General features: G+C 40.7%; 1 protein-coding gene across 5 annotated transcripts in view; it reads left to right on the plus strand.

Annotated features, from left to right (window-relative positions):
* KIF11 (kinesin family member 11) overlaps positions 1-21283 on the plus strand; it is a 58757-nt gene that overhangs the window by 8816 nt on the left and 28658 nt on the right. For 3 of the 5 annotated variants that reach the window (XM_078346039.1, XM_002756401.7, XM_078346038.1), the window contains exons 2-9: positions 9527-9659; positions 9907-10004; positions 11029-11107; positions 12933-13118; positions 13291-13415; positions 16401-16491; positions 16740-16982; positions 19867-19962. In XM_078346039.1, coding sequence (XP_078202165.1) covers positions 9657-9659; positions 9907-10004; positions 11029-11107; positions 12933-13118; positions 13291-13415; positions 16401-16491; positions 16740-16982; positions 19867-19962 — 921 coding nt within the window. In that variant the 5' untranslated portion in view covers positions 9527-9656. Of the gene's footprint in view, positions 1-6683; positions 6773-9526; positions 9660-9906; positions 10005-11028; positions 11108-12932; positions 13119-13290; positions 13416-16400; positions 16492-16739; positions 16983-19866; positions 19963-21283 lie in introns of all 5 variants that reach the window. The other 2 variants (XM_035268473.3, XM_078346037.1) reach the window with 1 other exon arrangement.

Consider the following 21283-nt stretch of genomic DNA (forward strand, 5'->3'; position numbering starts at 1 on the left):
CCCAGCTAATTTTTATGTTTTTAGTAGAGATGGGGTTTCATCATGGCCAGGATGTTCTTGATCTCCTGACCTCATGATCCGCCCCCCTTAGCCTTCCAAAGTGCTGAGATTACAGGTATGAGCTACCTTGCCCGCCTGGCATCTTAACAATATTGTCTTTCAGTTCATGAACAAGGGATGTCTTCCCATTTATTTATGCCCCTTAATTTCTGTCAGCAGGTTTTTTTTTTTTTTTAGATGGAGTTTTGCTCTTGTTGCCTAGGCTAGAGTGCAGTGGTGCAATCTCAGCTCACTGCAACCTCTACCTCCTGGGTTCAAGAGATTCTCCTGCCTTAGCTTCAGAGTAGCTGGGGTTAACGATATGCACCACCACACCCAGCTATTTTTTGTATTTTTAGTAGAGACAAGGTTTCACCATGTTGGTAAGGCTGGTTATCAATTCCTGACCTCACATGATCCATCCCCTGAGGCTTCCCAAAGTGCTGGGATTACAGATGTGAGCCACCACACCTGGCCTCAGCACTGTTTTATTGTTTTCATTTTATAGTCTTTTGCCTCCGTGGTTAAATTAATTCTTAATATTTTATTCTTTCTGATGCTATTTTAAATAGAATTGTTTTGTAATCTTAGCACTTTGGGAGGCCAAGGCAGGCGGATCACGAAGACAGGAGTTCAAGACCAGCCTGGCCAACATAGTGAAACCCTGTCTCTACTTAAAATACAAAAATTAGCCAGGCATGGTGGCACATGCCTGTAGTCCCAGTTACTCGGGAGGCTGAGGCAGGAGAATTGCTTGAACCTGGGACGTGGAAGTTGTGGTGAGCTGAGATCGTGCCACTGTACTCCAGCCTGGGCAACAGAGCAAGACTTCATCTCAAAAAAAAGAAAAAGAAAAGAAATTAACTGGATTTTGCATATTGACTTGGTGTCCAGCTACTTTGCTGAATTCATGTATTAGTTCTAACAGGTTTTTTTTTGTGTGTGTGGAATTTTAGGGTTTTCTTTTTCTTTCTTTCTTTCTTTTTTTTAAACTATTTAACTTCTGTTTATTTTTAATTTTTAATTTTTATTTTTTAAGATGGGGTTTCACCATGATGGCCAGGGTGGTCTTGAACTCCTGACCTCAGGTGATCCACCCACCTCGGCCTCCCAAAGTGCTAGGATTACAGGTGTGAGCCACCACGCCCGGCCAACTTCTGTTTATTTTTATTGTTTTTTTTCATCAATTTTATTTTAAGTTCTGGAGTACATGTGCAGGATGTGCAGGTTTGTTACATAGGTAAAATGTGTGCTATGGTGGTTTGCTGCACAGATCATCCCATCACCCAGGTATTAAGTAAGCCCAGCATGCACTAGCTATTCTTCCTGATGCTCTCCCTCCCTGCGTCCCCCTGAGTTTTAGGGTTTTTTCTTTCTCTCTTTTTAAAATGTATTTTTGATTGTACTTTAGGTTCTGGGGTACATGTGCCGATCATGCAGGATTGCTGCATAGGTACATACATGGTGATGTGGTTTGCTGCCTCCATCCCCCCATCACCTATATTTGGCATTTCTCCCCATGTTATCCCTCCCCAACCTCCCTACCGACCAAGTCCCTCCCCTAGTCCCCACCAACTGACCGAAGTTTGTGATGCTCCCCTCTCTGTGTCCATGTGTTCTCATTGTTCAACACCAGCCTATGAGTGAGAACATGTGGTGTTTGATTTTCTGGGTTCTTGTGTCAGTTTGCTGAGAATGGTGGTTTCCAGATTCATCCATGTGCCTACAAAGGACACGAACTCATCATTTTTTACAGCTGCATAGTATTCCATGGTGTATATGTGCCACATTTTCCCTGTCTAGTCTATCATCAATGGGCATTTGGGTTGGTTCCAAGTCTTTGCTGTTGTAAACAGTGCCACAGTGAACATATGTGTGCATGTGTCTTTATAATAGAACTATTTATAATCCTTTGGATATATACCCAGTAATGGGATTGCTGGATCAAATAGAATTTCTGTTTCTTGGTGCTTGAGGAATCCCCACACTTTCTTTCACAATGATTGAACTAATTTACACTCCCACTAACCTTTTTTGTTTGTTTGCTTGTTTTTGTTTTTTTGAGACGGAGTCTCATTCTGTCACCAGGCTAGAGTATAGTGGTGCGATCTCGCTTACTGCAACCTCTGACTCCGTGATTCAAGTGATTCTTCCGCCTCAGCCTCCTGAGTAGCTGGGACTACAGGCGTGTACCATCACACCCAACTAACTTTTATATTTTTAGTAGATACAAGGTTTCACCTTGTTGGCCAGGTGATTCCCCCACCTTGGCCTCCCAAAGTGCTGGGATTAGAGGTATGAGCTGTAGCGCCTGGCCTCTTTTCTTTTTTTTTCCTGTGATTCTAGCCAAAGACCGGCCTCTTTTCTTTTTTTCTTTTGAGACGGAGTCTCCTCTGTTGCCCAGGCTGGAGTGCAATGGCATGATCTGAGCTTATTGCAACCTCCACCTCCTGGGTTCAAGTGATTCTCCTGCCTTAGCCTCCTGAGTAGCTGGGATTTACAGGCATGAGGCCATGCCTGGCTAAGTTTTTATACTTTTAGTAGAGATGGAGTTTCAATATGTTGACAAGGCTGGTCTCAACCTCCTGAGGTCAAGTCACCTTAGCTTCCCAAAGTGCCGGTATTATACGCGTGAGCCACCATTCCAGGCCATCAACTTCTTCCTTTCTTTTTCTTTTTTAACTTATTTTTTCTTTTTTTTAAGATGGGGTTTCACCATGATGGCCAGCCTGGTCTTGAACTCCTGATCTCAGGTGACCCACCCACCTCGGCCTCCCAAAGTGCTAGGATTACAGGCATGAGCCACCGTGCCTGGCCCAACTTATTTTTTCTTTTCTTTCTTTCCTTTTTTTTTAAATTTTTTTTTTTTTTTTTTGAGATAGAATCTCGCTCCATCGCCAGGCTGGAGTGCAGTGGCGCAATCTTGGCTCACTGCAACTTCCGCCTCCTGGGTTCAAGCATTTCTCCTGCCTCAGCCTCCCGAGTAGCTCGGACTACAGGCCTGCACCACCACACCCAGCTAATTTTTGCATTTTTAGTAGCAATGGGGTTTCACCATGTTGGCTAGGATGGTCTCGATCTCTTGACCTCGTGATCCGCCTGCCTTGGCCTCCCAAAGTGCTGGGATTGCAGGCATGAGCCACCGCTCCCAGCCTTTTTTTTTTTTGAGACAGAGTTTCGCTCTTGTTGCCCAGGCTGGAGCGCAATGGCTTGATCTCAGCGCACCACAACCTCTACCTCCCAGGTTCAAGCGATTCTCCTGCCTCAGCTTCCCAAGTAGCTGAGATTACAGGCATGCGCCACTATGCCCAGCTAATTTATTTTTTATTTTAGTAGAGATGAGGTTTCTCCATGTTTATGAGGCTGGTCTTGAACTCCCATCCTCAGATGATAAAGCCACCTTGGCCTCCTAAAGTGCTGGGATTACAAGTGTGAGCCACCGTGCCCATCCCAACTTTTTTCTTTTTGATTTGGATGCCTTTTATTTCTCTTTCTTGCCTAATTGTTCTAGCTAGAACTTACAGTAGTATGTTGAATGGAAGTGGCAAAAGTGTGCATTGGGTATCCTTGTCCTACTCCTTTTATTTATTTATTTGTTTGTTTGTTTACATCCTTCTGCCTCACTTTCCTGAGTAGCTGGGACTGTAGGCACACTACCATACCCAGTTAATTTAAAAAAGAATTTTTGGCCAGGTGCGGTGGCTCATGCCTATAATCCCAGCACTTTGGGAGGCCGAGGCCGGTGGATCACCAGGTCAAGAGATAAAGACAATCCTGGTCAATAAGGCGAAACCCTGTCTCTACTAAAAATACAAAAATTAGGTGGTGCGTGCCTGTAGTCCCAGCTACTCAGGAGGCTGAGGCAGGAGAATTGCTTGAACCCAGGAGGCAGAGGTTGCAGTGAGCCGAGATCGTGCCATTGCACTCCAGTCTGGGTAACAACAGTGAAACTCCGTCTCAAAAAAAAAATAAATAAAAATAAATAAATAAATAAGAATTTTTTTTTCTTTTTCTTTTCTTTTTTTTTTTTTTGAGATGGAGTTTCACTCTTGCCCAGGCCAGATGATCTGCCCGCCTCAGCCTCCCAAAGTGCTGGGATTACAGGCATGAGCCACTGCGCCCAGCCAAGAAGTTTTTCTTTTTTTAGAGATGTGGTCTCGCTGTGTTTTCCATTCTGATCCTGCTCTTCTGGCTTCATCTGAGCCTCTCCTCTTAGCCTCCCATGGTGCTGTGATTACAGACGCGAGTCACTGTGCTGGCCCTGTTCTTGTTCTTTGAGGGACATTTTTCAGTCTTTGATTATCAATTATGTTTGCTTTGGGTTTTTGTTATGTTGCTTTTATTTTGTTGAAGCAATTTTGCCCTATTTCTAGTTTGTCGATCTTTTTTATTTTTTTGACGTTGATCTTCTTTATTTTTTTGGCGACGGAGTCTTGCTCTGGTGCCAGGCTGGAGTGCAGTGGCATGATCTCGGCTCACTGCAACCTCCCACTCCCAGATTCAAGCCATTGTCTTGCCTCAGCCTCCCAAGTAGCTGGTACTACAGGTGTGCCTCACCACACCCAGCTAATTTTTGTAGTTTTGATAGAGACGAGATTTTACCATGTTTGCCAGGATGGTCTCAATCTCCTGACCTTGTGATTCACCTGCCTTGGCCTCCCAAAGTGCTAGGATTACAAGCGTGAGCCACTGCACCCAGCCTGTTGAGCATATTTATGACTAAACGGTTTTGAATTTTGTCAGCTGCTTTTCCTGCATCAATTGACATGATCTGTGGTTTCCTTCATTCTGTTAATGTGGTATATTCCATTGATCAATTTTTACATATTGTGCCATCTGTATATTCCAGGAATAAATCTTATTTGGTCATGGTGTATAATCCTTGTGCTGCTCAGTTCAATGTGTTGGTATTTTGTTGAGGATCTTTGTATCAGTGTTCGTAAGGGATAGTGATCTGTAGTTTTCTTTTAGTTGCCTTTGTCTGGCTTTGGTATCAGGGTAATGCTGACCTCACAAAATCAGTTAGGAAATGTCTCCTCTACTAGATTTTTTTGGGGAAAAGTTTGAGAAGAATTGATAATAGATCTTCTTGAAATGTTTTGTAGAATTCACCTATGAAACTGTCAGATCTAGGCTTTTCTTTGTCAGGAGATTTTTGGTTAGTGATTCCATCTATTTACTAGTTATAGCTCCATTCAGAATTTCGATTTCTTTCTTTCTTTTTTATTTTTGAGATGGAGTTTCGCTCTTGTTGCCAAGGCTGGAGTGCAATAGCGTGATACAAACTCACTGCAACCTCCACCTCCCAGCTTCAAGCAATTTTCCTGCCTCAGACTCCCAAGTAGCTGGGATTATAGGCATGTGCCACTATGCCTGGCTAATTTTGTATTTTTAGTAGAGATGGGGTTTCTCCATGTTGGTCAGACTGGTCTCGAACTCCTGACCTCATGTGATTCACCTGTCTCGGCCTCCCAAAGTGCTGGGATTACAGGCATGAGCCACCACGCCTGGCCAGAATTTACATTTCTTTGTGGTTTATTCTTTGTAGGTATTGTGTTTCTAGGAATTTGTTAAGCTGGGTTATCCAATCTGTTGGCATGCAATTGTTCATAATACCTTTATAGTCTTTTTTATTTCTGTAGAGTCAATAGTAATGTTTCTGCTTTCATTTCTAATTTTAGTTATTGAGTCTTTTATTTTCTTAGTCCATCCAACTAAAAGCTTGTTAATTTTGTTTATCTTTTTGAAGAACCATCTTTTCGTTTCATTGGTTTTTCTCTTCTCTTTTTTGTTTGTCTCTGCTGTAATCTTTATTATTTCCTTCCTTCTGCTGGCTTTGTATTGAGTTAGTTCTTCTGTTTCCAGTTCCTTAAGTTGTCAAGTTAGGGTGTTGATATGAAATCTTTCTTGCTTTTTAATGTGAGCATTTATAGCTACAAATTTCCGCCTTGGCACTGCTTTTGCTGTGTCCCATAAGATTTGGTATGTTGTATTTTTATTTTCAATCTCTTAAAATTTTTTTTTTTTTTTTTTTTTAGACAGAGTCTTGACCTGTCACCCAGGCTAGAGTGCGGTGATAATGATCTTCGCTCACTGCAGCCTCTGCTTCTTGGGTTCAAGTGATTCTCTTGCTTCAGTTTCCCGAGTAGCTGGGATTACAGGCGTGTACCACTACGCTTGGCTAATTTTTTGTATCTTTATTAGAGAGGGGTTTTCACGATGTTGGCCAGGCTGGTCTTAAACTCCTGACCTCAGGTGATCTCCCTGCCTCAGCCTCCCGAAGTTCTGGGATTATAGGCATGAGCCACCATGCCTGGCCAATCTCTTAAGTATTAAAAAATACTTAAGAGATTGGCCAGGCTAATACTTTTAACCCTATTACTTAAACATACACATATACATTTAAAAAATATATCTACCTGCTTTTACTTATGGATCTTTGCAATTTTTGTTCTCTCTGCCTGGAAACTTTTCTTCCAAAATATCTACATGGACTGGCTCCCTTGCTTTATAGATTCTGCTTAAATATCACCTTCAGCATACAAACATTCCCTAACTACCCTAAAATCACAACCAGGTATCTTCCCCCTTCAATACTTCCTGTCCCCCTTAACTGCTTTCTTTTCTTTTCTTTTTTCACACAGAGTCTTGCTCTGTTGCCCAGACCTGGAGTTGGCACAATCTTGGCTCACTGCAACCTCTTCCTCAGCTTCTCAAGTAGCTCGGAGTGCAGGTACCCACCACCATGCCTGGCTAATTTTTGGATTTTTTTTTTTTTGAGATGGAGTCTCGCTCTGTTGCCTAGGCTGGAGTGCAGTGGTGCCATCTCGGCTCACTGCAGTCTCCACCTCCCAGGTTCAAGTGATTCTCCTGCCTCAGCCTCCCAAGTAGCTGGAATTATAGGCGTACACCACCATTCCTGGCTAATTTTTGTATTTTTAGTAGAGTTAGGATTTCACCATATTGGCTAGGCTGGTGTCAAACTCCTGACCTCGTGATCCACCTGCCTTGGCCTCCCAAAGTGCTGGGATTATAGGTGTGAGCCACTGCACCTGGCCTAGGACTTGGGTTTTTTAAATCCTCAATCTCCCGTCCCTCACCATTTTGATTGTTTCAATTTTTATATAACTGTAGTGAACCAGTAAATTGATGGATTTACTAGGGTGATCAGCAGAAACTTTGCAATTTCTTTTTTTTTTTTAAAGACAATTTTTTTGGATTTATTTATCCTTTGTATTTTATTTTTATTTTTGGCTAACTACAACCTCTGCCTCCCAGGTTCAAGCGATTCTCTTGCCTCAGCCTCCTAAGTAGCTGGGATTACAGGCACGTGCCACCATGCCCAGCTAATTTTTGTATTTTTAGTAGAGACGGAGTTTTACCATGTTGGCTGGGACAGTCTCTATCTCCTGACCTTGTGGTCTGCCTACCTCAGCCTCCCAAAGTTCAACTTTGCAGTTTCTAGTCAGTTAAAGAAGTCTGGGTAGGAAAATAATGGCTTGGCAGTTCTCCTTCTTAGAGTACAGATAGTCCCTAAAGCTTCTCTGGGAGTTTTGATAACTTTTAGGAATGTGTAATCTGTATGATTTTTCTATTACTGGGTCCTGGCAACGTGAATAGTATTTATTTGGTAACTTAATTATATGTTCAGGCAAGATACTAGTTTAGGTCTGTTTCCAAAAATAATAGACTAATTGTAAAAGCTTTAGCCACATGAGAGCAATTCACTCCACTTGATGCTCTTGGCCTACCTCAGTATAAGTTGGTTCAGCCTTAGTTTTGTTGAATTTTTAAGCATTCTGTACATTCATGTGGATTATATGCATTGTGTAGGTTTTAGTACAGTTGGCAAATGACAGCATTACCAGATAGTACCTGGGAGTTAAGTTTCCCAGGATAACAGATTGGTCTTCTGATCACTCAGAAGTATACTCAGAGTGGGCTATGCCAGGGGAAGTTCAGGTACCTTTCTTAAATAAATAGCAACTTGGTTTATCTAGTGATAAGGGGAAAATAATTTCCTGTTTGGTACTTTGTCCAAAATATATATGGTACTCAATGGGAAAAATAAACTCAGGTCAAGATTATGTCTCCTTTTAGCCCAGACATGTACTGAGTCTATAGTTACCTTATTGATGCTACTCTGTGGACTCTGGTTCTTTTTAGCTTTCCCATAGTTCCTCTTAGGATGACATTTATTAGGAAATGTAGTTTAATAAATGTTTGAGAACCTACTGTATGCTATGCATGGTAGTTTGTGCTGAGGAAACAGTAAACTAGACAGGATTTCCTTCCCTAGTGACCTGAGGTCTAGTGGGTAACACACAAAAAAAATTATAAGAGAGGTGATATTTAGAAAGGGTGTATAAAGGGTGCTGTAGGAATATATAGCAAATATTTAATGTGGTTTTGGTTGGAGTGGGTCGGGGAGGCTTGTAAGATGGAAAGGACTCATGGTGAAACCCCGTCTCTACTAAAAATTACAAAAAGTTAGCTGGGCACGGTGGCGCGTGCCTGTAATCCCAGCTACTCGGGAGGCTGAGGCAGGAGAATTGCCTGAACCCAGGGGGCGGAGGTTGTGGTGAGCCGAGATTGCGCCATTGCACTCCAGCCTGGGTAACAAGAGCGAAACTCCGTCTCAAAAAAAAAAAAAAAAAAAAAAAAAAAAGATGGAAAGGACTTCCTAAAGAAATGATCTTTTCAACTAAATACCTATTCAGGCATTTTTGTAGAATGAAGACTCTTGATCCAGTTGGCTTGAGTAGTATAGCCCTTCTGTGCCTATTCACTCATTTGAAAAATGGGGCTAGTAATGCTACCAGCCTCACAATGTTGTGTGGACAAACTGAGTGAGCACATGTAAAGCACTTGAAACAATGAGTACATGGCACATAGTAAGTATTCAACTTGTTAATCATTATTTTTATGTATTTTTATTTTGTGCCAAGTATCCACTGGCAGATTAGTATTTTGAACACAAGTTTGACATGTATTTTCCACTACATTATAACCTAACTTGATCAGGTAAGAATAGTAGAAACGGAATTCTGAAAAATAAGTTTGGTGTTTTTATAAGTTAAAACCTGTTAGTGGCTGGGTACAGTGTCTCACATCTTAATCCTAACACCTTGGGAAGCTGAGGTGGGATATCACTTGAGCCTAGAAGTTTGCAATCAGCATGTACAACACAGTGAGACTCCATCTCTACGATCAAAACAAAACAATTCTATTAGTATCTACTCTAAGAAGCTGCCAGAATTGTAATGTTTTATGTATCTTTGAACATTTAAAAAATTATATTTGTGAAACTTGAGACACATCATTTTACTATCTGCTTTAGCAGTATCATTTAGTCCTGATTTAATCCCTGTCACCAATAGTATGGTCAGAACTTCACATTTTTTTTGACTAATGTAGTTAGTGAAAATGTCATTGATAACATGATAACTAAGAGTTCCTGAATGACCTTGTGTGTTTCTTTTTATAGACCATTTAATTTGTCAGAGCGGAAAGCTAGCGCCCATTCAGTAGTAGAATGTGATCCTGTACGAAAAGAAGTTAGTGTACGAACTGGAGGATTGGCTGACAAGAGCTCGAGGAAAACATATACTTTTGATATGGTAACATATGGTGCAATTTCTTGATTATCCACTAATGTAAAATATTTTTAATATGCATATTTCCCCTGGAAAATGGTATATACTTAGAAATTTCATTTGTCTCTTTGAATTGTCAGATGGCTTCTAGTAGGCTGAATTATGAATTAGTTAACATACAAAAACCAAAATTATTAATTCATATATAATTTATAATTATTAGAATAAGTAATATTGAGGTTTATTTTTTTAAATTCTTTTTTTTTGATAGGTATTTGGAACATCTACTAAACAGATTGATGTTTATCGAAGTGTTGTTTGTCCAATTCTGGATGAAGTTATTATGGGCTATAATTGCACTATCTTTGCGTAAGTAAAACACTGTTATTTCAGGTTTATGAAAAGCTTAAATGCGTGGCTTTGTTTTGTTTTTGAGATGGAGTTTTGTTCTTGTTGCCCAGGCTGGAGTACAATAGCGTGATCTTGGCCCTCTGCAACCTCTGCCTCCTGGGTTCAGGTGATTCTCCTGTCTCAGCCTCCCAAGTAGCTGGGATTACAGGCACCCACCACTATACCCGGCTAATTTTTTGTATTTTTAGTAGAGACAGGATTTCACCATGTTGGCCAGGCTGGTCTTGAACTCCTGATCCTGACCTCAGGTTATCCACCTTCCTTGGCCTCCCAAAGTGCTGGGATTACAGGCGTGAGCCACCATGCCCAGCCTGTTTTTTGTTTGTTTTTTAGACAGAGTCTCACTCTGTAGCCCAGACTGGAGTGCAGAGGTGTTATCTCTCCTCACTGCAACTTCCACCTCCCAGGTTCAGGTGATTCTCATGTCTTAGCCTTTCTAGTAGCTGGGATTACAGTTGCACACCACTGGACCTGGCTAATTTTTGTATTTTTTTTTTTAAACGGAGTCTTGTTCTGTTGCTAGGCTGCAGTGGTGTGATCTCTGCTCATTGCAACCTCCGCTTCCTGGTTTCAAGCGATTCTCCTGCCTCAGCCTCCCAAGTAGCTGGGACTACAGGCACACGCCACCTGCCTAGCTAATTTTTGTATTTTTAGTAGAGATGGAGTTTCACCATGTTGGCCAGGATGGTCTTGATTTCCTGACCTTGTGATCCGCCAGCCTTGGCCTCTCTAAGTGCTGGGACTATAGGCCTGAGCCAGCATGCCTGGCCTAATTTTTGTATTTTTAGTAGAGATGGGGTTTCACCATGTTGGCCAGGCTGGTCTTGAACTCCTGACCTCAAGTGAGCCACCCATCTTGGCCTCCCAAAGTGCTGGGATTACAGACATGAACCACCATGCCTGGCCTGTTGCTTTTAATCTGTCATTAATAGTGATATGAGTGTATGTTTGTTTTTGATTTACCACTTACTAATCTTGACAGGTATGGCCAAACTGGCACTGGAAAAACCTTTACAATGGAAGGTGAAAGGTCACCTAATGAAGAGTATACCTGGGAAGAGGTATTTATTGTTTATAACATATTTTTATCTCTAATGTGGTTGAAATTTAACTGAATAAAACTTGTTTGAGGGTCTCTGTCTTGAAATAGAGAAGATCAGAGTACTTGTATCAAAACTAATTTAGGGTAAACCACTACTTCAGTAAAATTAAAGTGTATGGTATGATTCCTGTTTAAGAAACAGCCACACTGGGAGAGGAAGGACCCACATATATGGCATGGTTATGTGATAAAAGAGGGGTCTATTTACAACAGAATGGTTAGAGTAGAATATTGTAGAAAAGTTGGAGGAGTGAGGCTTGAAGGCAGGGAGGGCTTTGTACTGAAGGAATGAGTCTCAAAACATTAGCATGGCCAGAGGAAGTATAGTACTATATTCATGATGATGTTAAGTGTTCATGAAATTAAGACAAATGTATAATACTGAGAAAGCATATACTACATTTTACAAAGATTTCCATGGGTTTAAGTGAGTTTAATAACTAAAGGAGAGAACCAATTCTGGAAGAATGTTGAAAGAAGAACAAAGACAAGTTGAACTATAGCTGAAGTGTTAAAACTTTTTTTTAAAATGTTTAGGTTTTTTTTTTTTTTTTTTTTGAGACAGAGTTTTGCTCTTGTTACCCAGGCTGGAGTGCAATGGCACGATCTCGGCTCACCGCAACCTCCGCCTCGGGTTCAGGCAATGCTCCTGCCTCAGCCTCCTGAGTAGCTGGGATTACAGGCACGCGCCACCATGCCCAGCTAATTTTTGTATTTTTAGTAGAGACAGGGTTTCACCAGGATGGTCTCAGTCTCTTGACCTCATGATCCACCTGCCTCGGCCTCCCAAAGTGCTGGGATTACAGGCATGAGCCACTGTGCCCAGCCTAAAAGTTTAGTTTTAAATTTAGTAATGTGTTTAAATTTAAATGAGTTTAATACCTAGTTAATTGGCTGGGCACGGTGCTCACACCTGTAATCCTAGAACTTTGGGAGGCCAAGGTGGGCGGATCACCTAAGATCAGCAGTTTGAGACCAGCTGGCCAACATGGTGAAACTTGGTCTCTGCTAAAAAGACAGAAATTATCCTGACATGGTGGCACGTAACTGTAATTTCAGCTACCTAGGGGATGAGGCAAGAGAATCGCTGAAACCCAGGAGGTGGACGCTCCAGTATGTTGATATGGTGCTACTGCACTCCCGCCTGGGCAATAGAACAAGGCTCTGTCTCAAAAAAAAAATTTGGTTAATTTTCCGCCCCAACATTTTTTTTTTTTTTAAGTGGTGAGGTCTCACTGTGTTGCGCAGGCTGGTCTTGAGCTCTTAGGTTTAAGGAGCCCAAGAGTTCAAGACCTCCCACCTCAACCTCCTGAGTAGCTGTTACAGGCATATACTACCTTGCCCGGCCAATTTTCCAAATTATTGATATTTGGGTAGATCCTTTCTTCTAGTGGTTAACTTATGAGTCATTAACTTATTTTACATATGGATAATAAAGTTATGAAATTGTAACCATAGGAGATATGGAATAGGCTTAAAGCATAGTTTAGTGGGTCAGAATTATTGAATTTGGCTTTATAAGTAGATGAGTTCCATTGGTTTCCATGTGATGCTCAGGCATGAAGATAGCTAAGAAGTATGATAGGTTTATGGAGGGTGTGAAGACTACTGTTGAACAGACTGTTGTAAGTGACTTCTTTAACATTAAGTTGTTTCTTTTTTTTTGTTTGTTTTAACTTAGTTTACCATACTTATGTTTAAATATATTATAAAGGAAGTCCATGTATTTTAACTGCCACAGTAAATGGCATTCTTCCTTTATATTAGTCCTTTTATAATTTCAGGATCCCTTGGCTGGTATAATTCCACGTACCCTTCATCAAATTTTTGAGAAACTTACTGATAATGGTACTGAATTTTCAGTCAAAGTGTCTCTTTTGGAGATCTATAATGAAGAACTTTTTGATCTTCTTAATCCATCTTCTGATGTTTCTGAGAGACTACAGATGTTTGATGATCCCCGTAACAAGGTAATTCAGTCTTTAAGAATGAAATGTCTCTGAATTTTAATGTGTCAGGTTTTGAGAAGTTGGGGCGGGGTCGGGGGTGGGTACGGAGAGACAGAATGTGTATGTGTGTGTACATGTGTGTGTGCATGTGCTTTAACCAATCTAATGGATGTTCTTTTGGTATTTTGGTCAGAGAGGAGTGATAATTAAAGGTTTAGAAGAAATTACGGTACACAACAAGGATGAAGTCTATCAAATTTTAGAAAAGGGGGCAGCGAAACGGACAACTGCAGCTACTTTGATGAATGCATACTCTAGGTAAGAAAGCCATAGTCTCTTTCCTAGCCCCATTTTCTTTTAAGAAGAATTAGGAACTTGGAGAAAGTCAGACTGGGGTGGGTCAAGGTACATGGGTCACATGGGTCACATGCTTAGATTCTGTGTTATAAGGAGCGGTTGTTGGTAATTGGCTTGAGATTTATAGGGAAGGGCCAAATATTGGAAGAATGTTAAAAGAACAAAGATAACTTGAACCATAGCTGAAGTATTAAACTTTTTTAAAGTGGAAGAATCCTTTTGTTCTAATGATACCATATATGGAAGTCCAGGATAAAATGTGGCTGCTGTAGTTGATTTTGGTATGGGACGCTCAGAATGAAGGAGCCCATGAAACACTTTTGTGGAGCCCCCTACTGATATTTGAATATAGCTTGAAAACCCTTGCTTTGAATAGGAATTGGAAGAAGTCAGGTCTTTTAAAATGACTTCATTTTAATGTGGGAGACAGATGGTCACTAACACTATCTTTCATGGGATGAAAGGGATGATTTTTTTTTCCTCTAAATATCATTTATTGAAATACAAAATTTCTTTTTAAAAATTGTTTATTTTCTTCTCTTACCACTCTATTTAGCGAAATATAAAATTTCTATCTTAAATTTACATAAGTTATGGCTTCTCGGACTTTTGGCTAAGATCAAGTATAGTAAGTTTACCTAAGTTAGGAACTCCTTTATTCTCATAATGACCCCTATAGGATAAATTTCCAAATTCTACAAATACGGTTTACTAAAACAGGTTTTTGTGTGTGTGTGTATGGTCTTTGAAAGAAACATCAGAATGTAATAGAAAAAGCAGTGGATTGGGAATTAGGTATTAGGTGTAGTCTCACTTTTGCAGTTAATTCAGTATGTGTCTTGGGGTAAATAAGTGAATTTATCTGCATATCAGTTTCTCTGAGCTACAAAATGATTGTTAGGATTAGAAGTCTTATTTCTTTGTTTGTGTGTAGTTGAAAATTTCTACAAAATGCCGTAACAATTATAGTTGCAACTCTAAAAAAAAGTTTGCATTTAAAGAAGAAAAATATACCAAAAAGTTATTAAGATCATGGAATTTTGGACAATTTCAAAATTTGAATCAAATTTTCACTGTAATGACTTTCCAGTAAAATGGCAATTTTATTCTGTGGTTGATATATAACTTAATTTCATGTAGAATTTGGAGAACTGAACTGAAGAGTAGGTAAAATTTCTTTAGGTACATTTCACTAAAATATAAAATTTCTGGCTGGGCACGGTGGCTCACGCCTATAATCTCAGCACTTTGGGAGGCTGAGGTGGGTGGATCACGAGGTCAAGAGATCGAGAACATCCTGGTCAATAAGGCGAAACCCTGTCTCTACTAAAAATAAAAAAATTAGCTGGGAATGGTGGTGCATGCTTGTAGTCCCAGCTACTCGGGAGGCTGAGGCAGGAGAATTGCTTGAACCCAGGGGGCAGAGGTTGCGGTGAGACGAGATCGTGCCATTGCACTCCAGTCTGGGTAACAACAGCGAAACTCCGTCTCAAAAAAAAAAAATAAACAAAATAAAATTTCTATTTTTCCTTTTTTCTTGTATGTAGACTTGTAAAGGTCACTTTTCATGAATGTATGTGACAAAGAAAGTTAATTCAGTTTTCCCAAATCAAAGCTGACTTCAATGCTTATTTGTATTAATTCCCTAATGTGAATTGGGAATGGATAGATAATGGTAGAAAATCATGAGATGAATATTATAATTCAGATCTATAGTTTACATTTATGTTCTTCCTTGTACCTTCCTCTTTTTCTGTAATTTTAAATAATTTTTATAAAAATGATACTGTATTTATTTATTTATTTATTTAGAGACACTTTCGCTCTTGTTGCCCTGGCTGGAGTGCAATGATGTCATCTGAGCTCACCGCAAATCTCCTGGGTTCAGCAGTTCTCCTGCCTCAGCCTCCTGAGTAACTGGGATTACAGGCGCTCGCCACCACACCTGCTAATTTTTGTATTTTTTTAGTAGAGATAGAGTTTCACCATGTTGGTCAGGCTGGTCTCAAACTCCTGACTTTGTGATCTGCCTGCCTTGGCCTCAGTATTTAGCATAAGGTAGACTTTTGAACATTTTATAATCTAGCAGTGATTATCTTGTTGTGTTTTAGTAATCATGATGTTTACTATTTCTGCTGTTAGGGGAGAGGAGTCACCTATTTCTAATGACAGTCTCAAAGCAGAGAAATGTACTTGTGCATGTACAATGGGGAGGTGGGAGAATAAACTAATGGCTTGCTTGGTACCATTTGAATTTATGGTAATGACATATTTCAAATGGTTCTTATGAATAGGAAGATGGATTGCAAGGTATTTCTTCTTGACATAACCAGGCAACTGTTTGAACCCCACCCACATCTAGCTTTCAGAAGTACCTCAGGATTCTAAGTCTTTGGTTCTTTTTTTTTTTTGAGACGGAGTCTCTCTCTATTGCCCATACTGGAGTGCAATGGCATGATCTCAGCTCATTGCAGCCTCCACTTTCCTGGTTCAAGTGATTCTCCTGCCTTGGCCTCGAGAGTAGCTGGGATCACAGGCGCCTACCACCACGCCCAGCTAATTTTTGTATTTTTAGTAGAGACGAGGTTCACAACGTTGGCCAGGCTGTTCTCAAATTCCTCACCTTCGGTGATCCACCACCTTGGCCTCCCAAAGTGCTGAGATTACAGGCGTGAGCCACTGTGCCCCCGGCCAGATTCTATGTCTTTTAGGGTTTTTTTTAGGTAGCTTCTTACTGATGTCTCTTTAGCAGGCAGAAGATATGAGAAAGCAACCTAATCATGGTTCTATCCACCTCCTATCTTCTAAAATCTTGTTATCTCCTGTCTGATGTTATGTTTCTCTATCCTTATGTATTTAGATCTTCCTTTCCTGTTTTCAGTATTTCAGAAGCAGCAAATACTGTTTTACATTATAATGACTGGGCAACTTGATATTGTTTTCTAGTCGTTCCCACTCTGTTTTCTCTGTTACAATACATATGAAAGAAACTACAATTGATGGAGAAGAGCTTGTTAAAATTGGAAAGTTGAACTTGGTAAGCATCTACCTTAATACTACTGATTTATTCTTAAAAACCTTATAGAGCAGCTTGAAATTTTGTACTTGAGACAAATTTTTGTGGTCACTGCGTGATTGATTAGCTTTGTAGTGGGAGAAGAAATTTGTTAATTATAGAAACATTATTTTGATGGCTATTTAATATATTATGTATGCTTTGAGAATGAAAGTCTTTGAATCCAAATCCAATAGACTCACTTTTTATTTTTATTTTTAAAATTAAAGGTTGATCTTGCAGGAAGTGAAAATATTGGGCGTTCTGGAGCTGTTGATAAGAGAGCTCGGGAAGCTGGAAATATAAATCAATCCTTGTTGACTTTGGGAAGGGTTATTACTGCTCTTGTAGAAAGAACACCTCATATTCCTTATCGAGAATCTAAACTAACTAGAATCCTCCAGGATTCTCTTGGAGGGCGTACAAGAACATCTATAATTGCAACAATTTCCCCTGCATCTCTCAATCTTGAGGTAAGCCCTTTGAAAGGAAGCTGCAAGTATGGTAGCTGTAATTCTTATTTAGCTGTTATGTATTTTAAAAGTTCATTTACTAGGCTGGGCACAGTGGCTCATGCCTGTAATTCAGCACTTTGGAAGTCCTAGGTGGGCAGATCACTTGAGCTCAGGAGTTCGAGACCAGCTTGGACAACATGGCGAAACCCTGTCTCTACCAAAAATACAAAATGTTAGCCGGGTTTGGTGGTACACTCCTATGGTCCCAGATACTTGGGAGGCTGAGGTGGGAGGATCACTTGAGCCTGGGAGGTGGAAGTTGCAGTGAGCTGAGATCATGCTACTACATTCCAGCCTGGGTGACAGAGTGAGACCCCATCTCAGAAAAAAAAAGTACAAAAAAAAGGTTTCTTTATTAGCTTCATTCATTCTGTGCTATAGTGTAAAAGAATCTGGACATTGCATAAGGACACTCCTGAAAAGTTATATTTGTCTTTCCTGGCAGACTTTTTAACCTTACACTTGATCTTAGCCAAAAGGCTGAGAAGTGATATTTTTAACCTTAAAAAGCTGGTATCTTAATGGCTTTTTCCACACAGTCTTCAAAGAAAATTGCTGTGGTCATTATCAGTGGGTGGTGTGTGGAGATTTAATTGAGGATTTAGAAGCAGTTCTAGTGAGTGCTCGCTAGTGTTATAGAGGCTGCTTAGAGAACACTGGAGATGGAATTGGATGTGTGGGAACAGAGAGGAAAAACCAAGAGAAGCAACAAAGATGGTAAAATGTACTCTTATTTTATTGCTATCATCTGCCTTAAGTGTAGTTTTTATATATATATATATATATATATATATATATAAAATTTATTTATTTAATTTATTTATAGAGGTAGAGTCTCATACTGTTGCCCAGGCTGCAGTATAAGTAGCATGATCATGGCTCACTGCCACCTTAAATTCCTGGACTCAAGCGTTTCCCCCCACCCCAGCCTCCTGAGTAGCCAGTACCACAGGTATAAACCAGCAGGCCTGGCTAAGTTTTGTTTTGTTTTTTTCTTTTTTTGAGGCGGAGTTTCACTCTTGTTACCCAGGCTGGTGTGCAATGGTACGATCTCAGCTTATTGCAACCTCTGCCTCCTGGGTTCAGGCAATTCTCCTGCCTCAGCCTCCTGAGTAGCTGGGATTACAGGCACGTGCCACCATGCCCAGCTAATTTTTTGTAGTAGAGACGGGGTTTCACCATGATGACCAGGATGGTCTCGATCTCTTGACCTTGTGATCCACCGGCCTCGGCCTCCCAAAGTGCTGGGATTACAGGCTTGAGCCACCGCGCCCGGCCTTGTTTTGTTTTTAAATAGAGACAGAGGTCTCACTGTGTTACCCAGGCTGGTCTTGATCTCCTGGGTTCAAGGGATCCTCCTACCTCAGCTTTCCGAAGTGCTGCGATTATAGGCATGAGCTACCTTGCTTGACCTAAATAAAGTTTAAAAACCTTCTTTTGGCCGGGCGCGGTGGCTCACGCCTATAATCCCAGCACTTTGGGAGCCGGACCAATGTGGTGAAACTCTGTCTCTACTAAAAATACAAAAAATTAGCCAGGCGTGGTAGTAGGCATCTGTAACCCTAGATACTTGGGAGGCTGAGGCAGGAGAATCACTTGAACCTGGAAGGCGGAGGTTGAAGTGAGCCAAGATCACACCACTGCACTCCAGCCTGGGTGACAGAGCGAGACTCCGTCTCAAAAAAAAAAAGGTATATGTGTGTGTGTATATATATAATGTGTGTGTGTATATATATAATTTATTATACTCATATTAATTTAATAATTTTAGTATGTTTACAGAGTTGTCCAACTGTCACCAAAATCAAAGTTTTGAACATTTTCATAACCCCAGAAAGCAAGCCTGTACCCACTGAAATTCAGTTTCCATCTGCCCTACTCCCAGCTGTAGGTCACTATTGATTTTTGCATCTATAGATTTGCCTATTCTGGATGTTTCATATAAATGGAATTATGTAATATGTAGTTTTTGTGACTGGCTTCTTACACTTAGCATAATGTTTTCAAGGTTCATCTGTATTGTAACAGCAATACTTTATTCCTTTTTATGAATGAATAATCTATTGCAGTGGCATAGTCACTGCAACCTCAACCTCCTGGGCTCAAGTGATCCCCTCTATCTTAGACTCCCAAGTAGGTAGGACTATGTGGCACACACTACCATGCCCAGCTAATTTTTATTTCTTTATGTATTTTTTGTAGAAACAGGGTCTCTCTATGTTGCTCAGGCTGATCTCGAACTCCTAGGTTCAAGTGACCCTAGGAGGCCTTGGCCTCTAAAGTGCTGGTTTTACAAATATGAGCCATCGAGTTTAAGAATAGTCTAAGGCCAGGCGCGGTGGCTCATGCCTGTAATCCCAGCACTTTGGGAGGCCAAGGTGGGTGGATCACGAGGTCAAGAAATCAAGACCATCCTGGCCAACATGGTGAAACCCCATCTCTACTAAAAATACAAAAAATTAGCCAGACGTGGTGGCACATGCCTGTAGTCCCAGCTGCTTGGGAGGCTGAGACAGGAGAATCGCTTGAACCCAGGAAGCAGAGGTTGCAGTGAGCCAAGAATGCACCATTGCATTCCAGCCTGGGCAACAAGAGCGAAACTCCATCAAGAAAAAAAAAAAAGAATAGTCTAAAGGAAATTATCCTAAGGGTCAAGACCCTGAAAATTGAAGAGAATGGAAAAAGGATTGAACAACTTCCTTTTTAAAGGTTGGCCATAGTGGTCTTAATGACTAGATTTTAAAATCAGATATAACTGTAAAATATTACTTGTAAGTTTAGATAACAGAACTTCATTATTCTCATGATATCTTCAGTAATTGACCTTTCCTTTCCATGACAGGAAACTCTGAGTACATTGGAATATGCTCATAGAGCAAAGAACATATTGAATAAGCCTGAAGTGAATCAGAAACTCACCAAAAAAGCTCTTATTAAGGTAATTGTGAATTATTGTAGAGTAATGTAATCTTATTTGACACATGTGAAAATAAGAAACTGAAGTGGGAGATAATTATTAAACCAGATTTGAAATTGCCCATGGAAGGGTTTTTATATAGTAATTTAAACTAAGTATCTTACATGTTAACATATTTGTGTTAGCCCATTGTAGTTGTTATCCTCCCTGATGCTCAAATTGGCTCATCTCTGGCCAGGGGTATATTAGTCTGTTTTCATGCTGCTGATAAGGACGTACCCAAGACTGGGCAATTTACAAAATAAAGACATTTAATGGACTTAACGGTTCCACATGGCTGGGGAGGCCTCATAATCATGGCGGAAGACAAGGAGGAGCAAGTCACATCTTAGGTGGATGACAGCAGGCAAAGAGAGAGCTTGTGTGGAGAAACTCCCCTGTTTAAAACCATCAGATCTCTCTTTTTTTTTTTTGAAATGGAGTTTTGCTCGTTACCCAGGCTGGAGTGCAATGGCACGATCTTGGCTCACTGTAACCTCCGCCTCCTGGGTTCAGGCAATTCTCCTGCCTCAGCCTCCTGAGTAGCTGGGATTGATTATAGGCATGCGCCACAATGCCTGGCTAATTTTTTGTATTTTTAGTAGAGACGGGGTTTCACCATGTTGACCAGGATGGTCTCGATCTCTTGACCTCGTGATCCACCCGCCTTGGCCTCGCAAAGTGCTGGGATTACAGGCGTGAGCCACCGCGCCCAGCTCATCAGATCTCTTGAAACCCATTCACTATCATGAGAACAGCACAGGAAAGATCTGCCCCCATGATTCACTCATCTCCTGCTAGGTGCCTCCCACAACCTGTGGGAATTATGGGAGCTACAAGATGAAATTTGGGTGAGGACACAGAGCCAAACTATATCAAGGAGGTACCTCTTTAAGTGGCTTCAGTCCTTTTCATTAGCCCAGTAGGCTTGCTTAGCTTCTTTCCTGTCTTACTTGACAAGATGTTCAGTGTTCATGTTGAATATTTCCTGCCTCAGTCCTGGAATCACATGCTTTTCTAAGGAATCCTGGTTCATTTTAGTGTGAAATACTGCTACCAACCTGGGTGTTGGAGGTTGTGTTTTTTCTTGGGAAGTCTGTATTTTTAGAATGAGTGCATTTAAAGGAGCTTTGAAAGACCTTTTTTTAATTTTAATTTTAATTTTTATTGAGACAGTTTAGCTCTTGTTGCCCAGGCTGGAATACAATGGCACAATCTTGTCTCGATGCAACCTCCGCCTCACAGGTTCAAGTGATTCTAGTGCCTCAGCCTCCTGAATAGCTGGGATTACAGGCACACGCCC

The sequence above is a fragment of the Callithrix jacchus genome, chromosome 12 (assembly GCF_049354715.1).
Source record: "Callithrix jacchus isolate 240 chromosome 12, calJac240_pri, whole genome shotgun sequence".
NCBI classification, from domain to species: domain Eukaryota; kingdom Metazoa; phylum Chordata; class Mammalia; order Primates; family Cebidae; genus Callithrix; species Callithrix jacchus.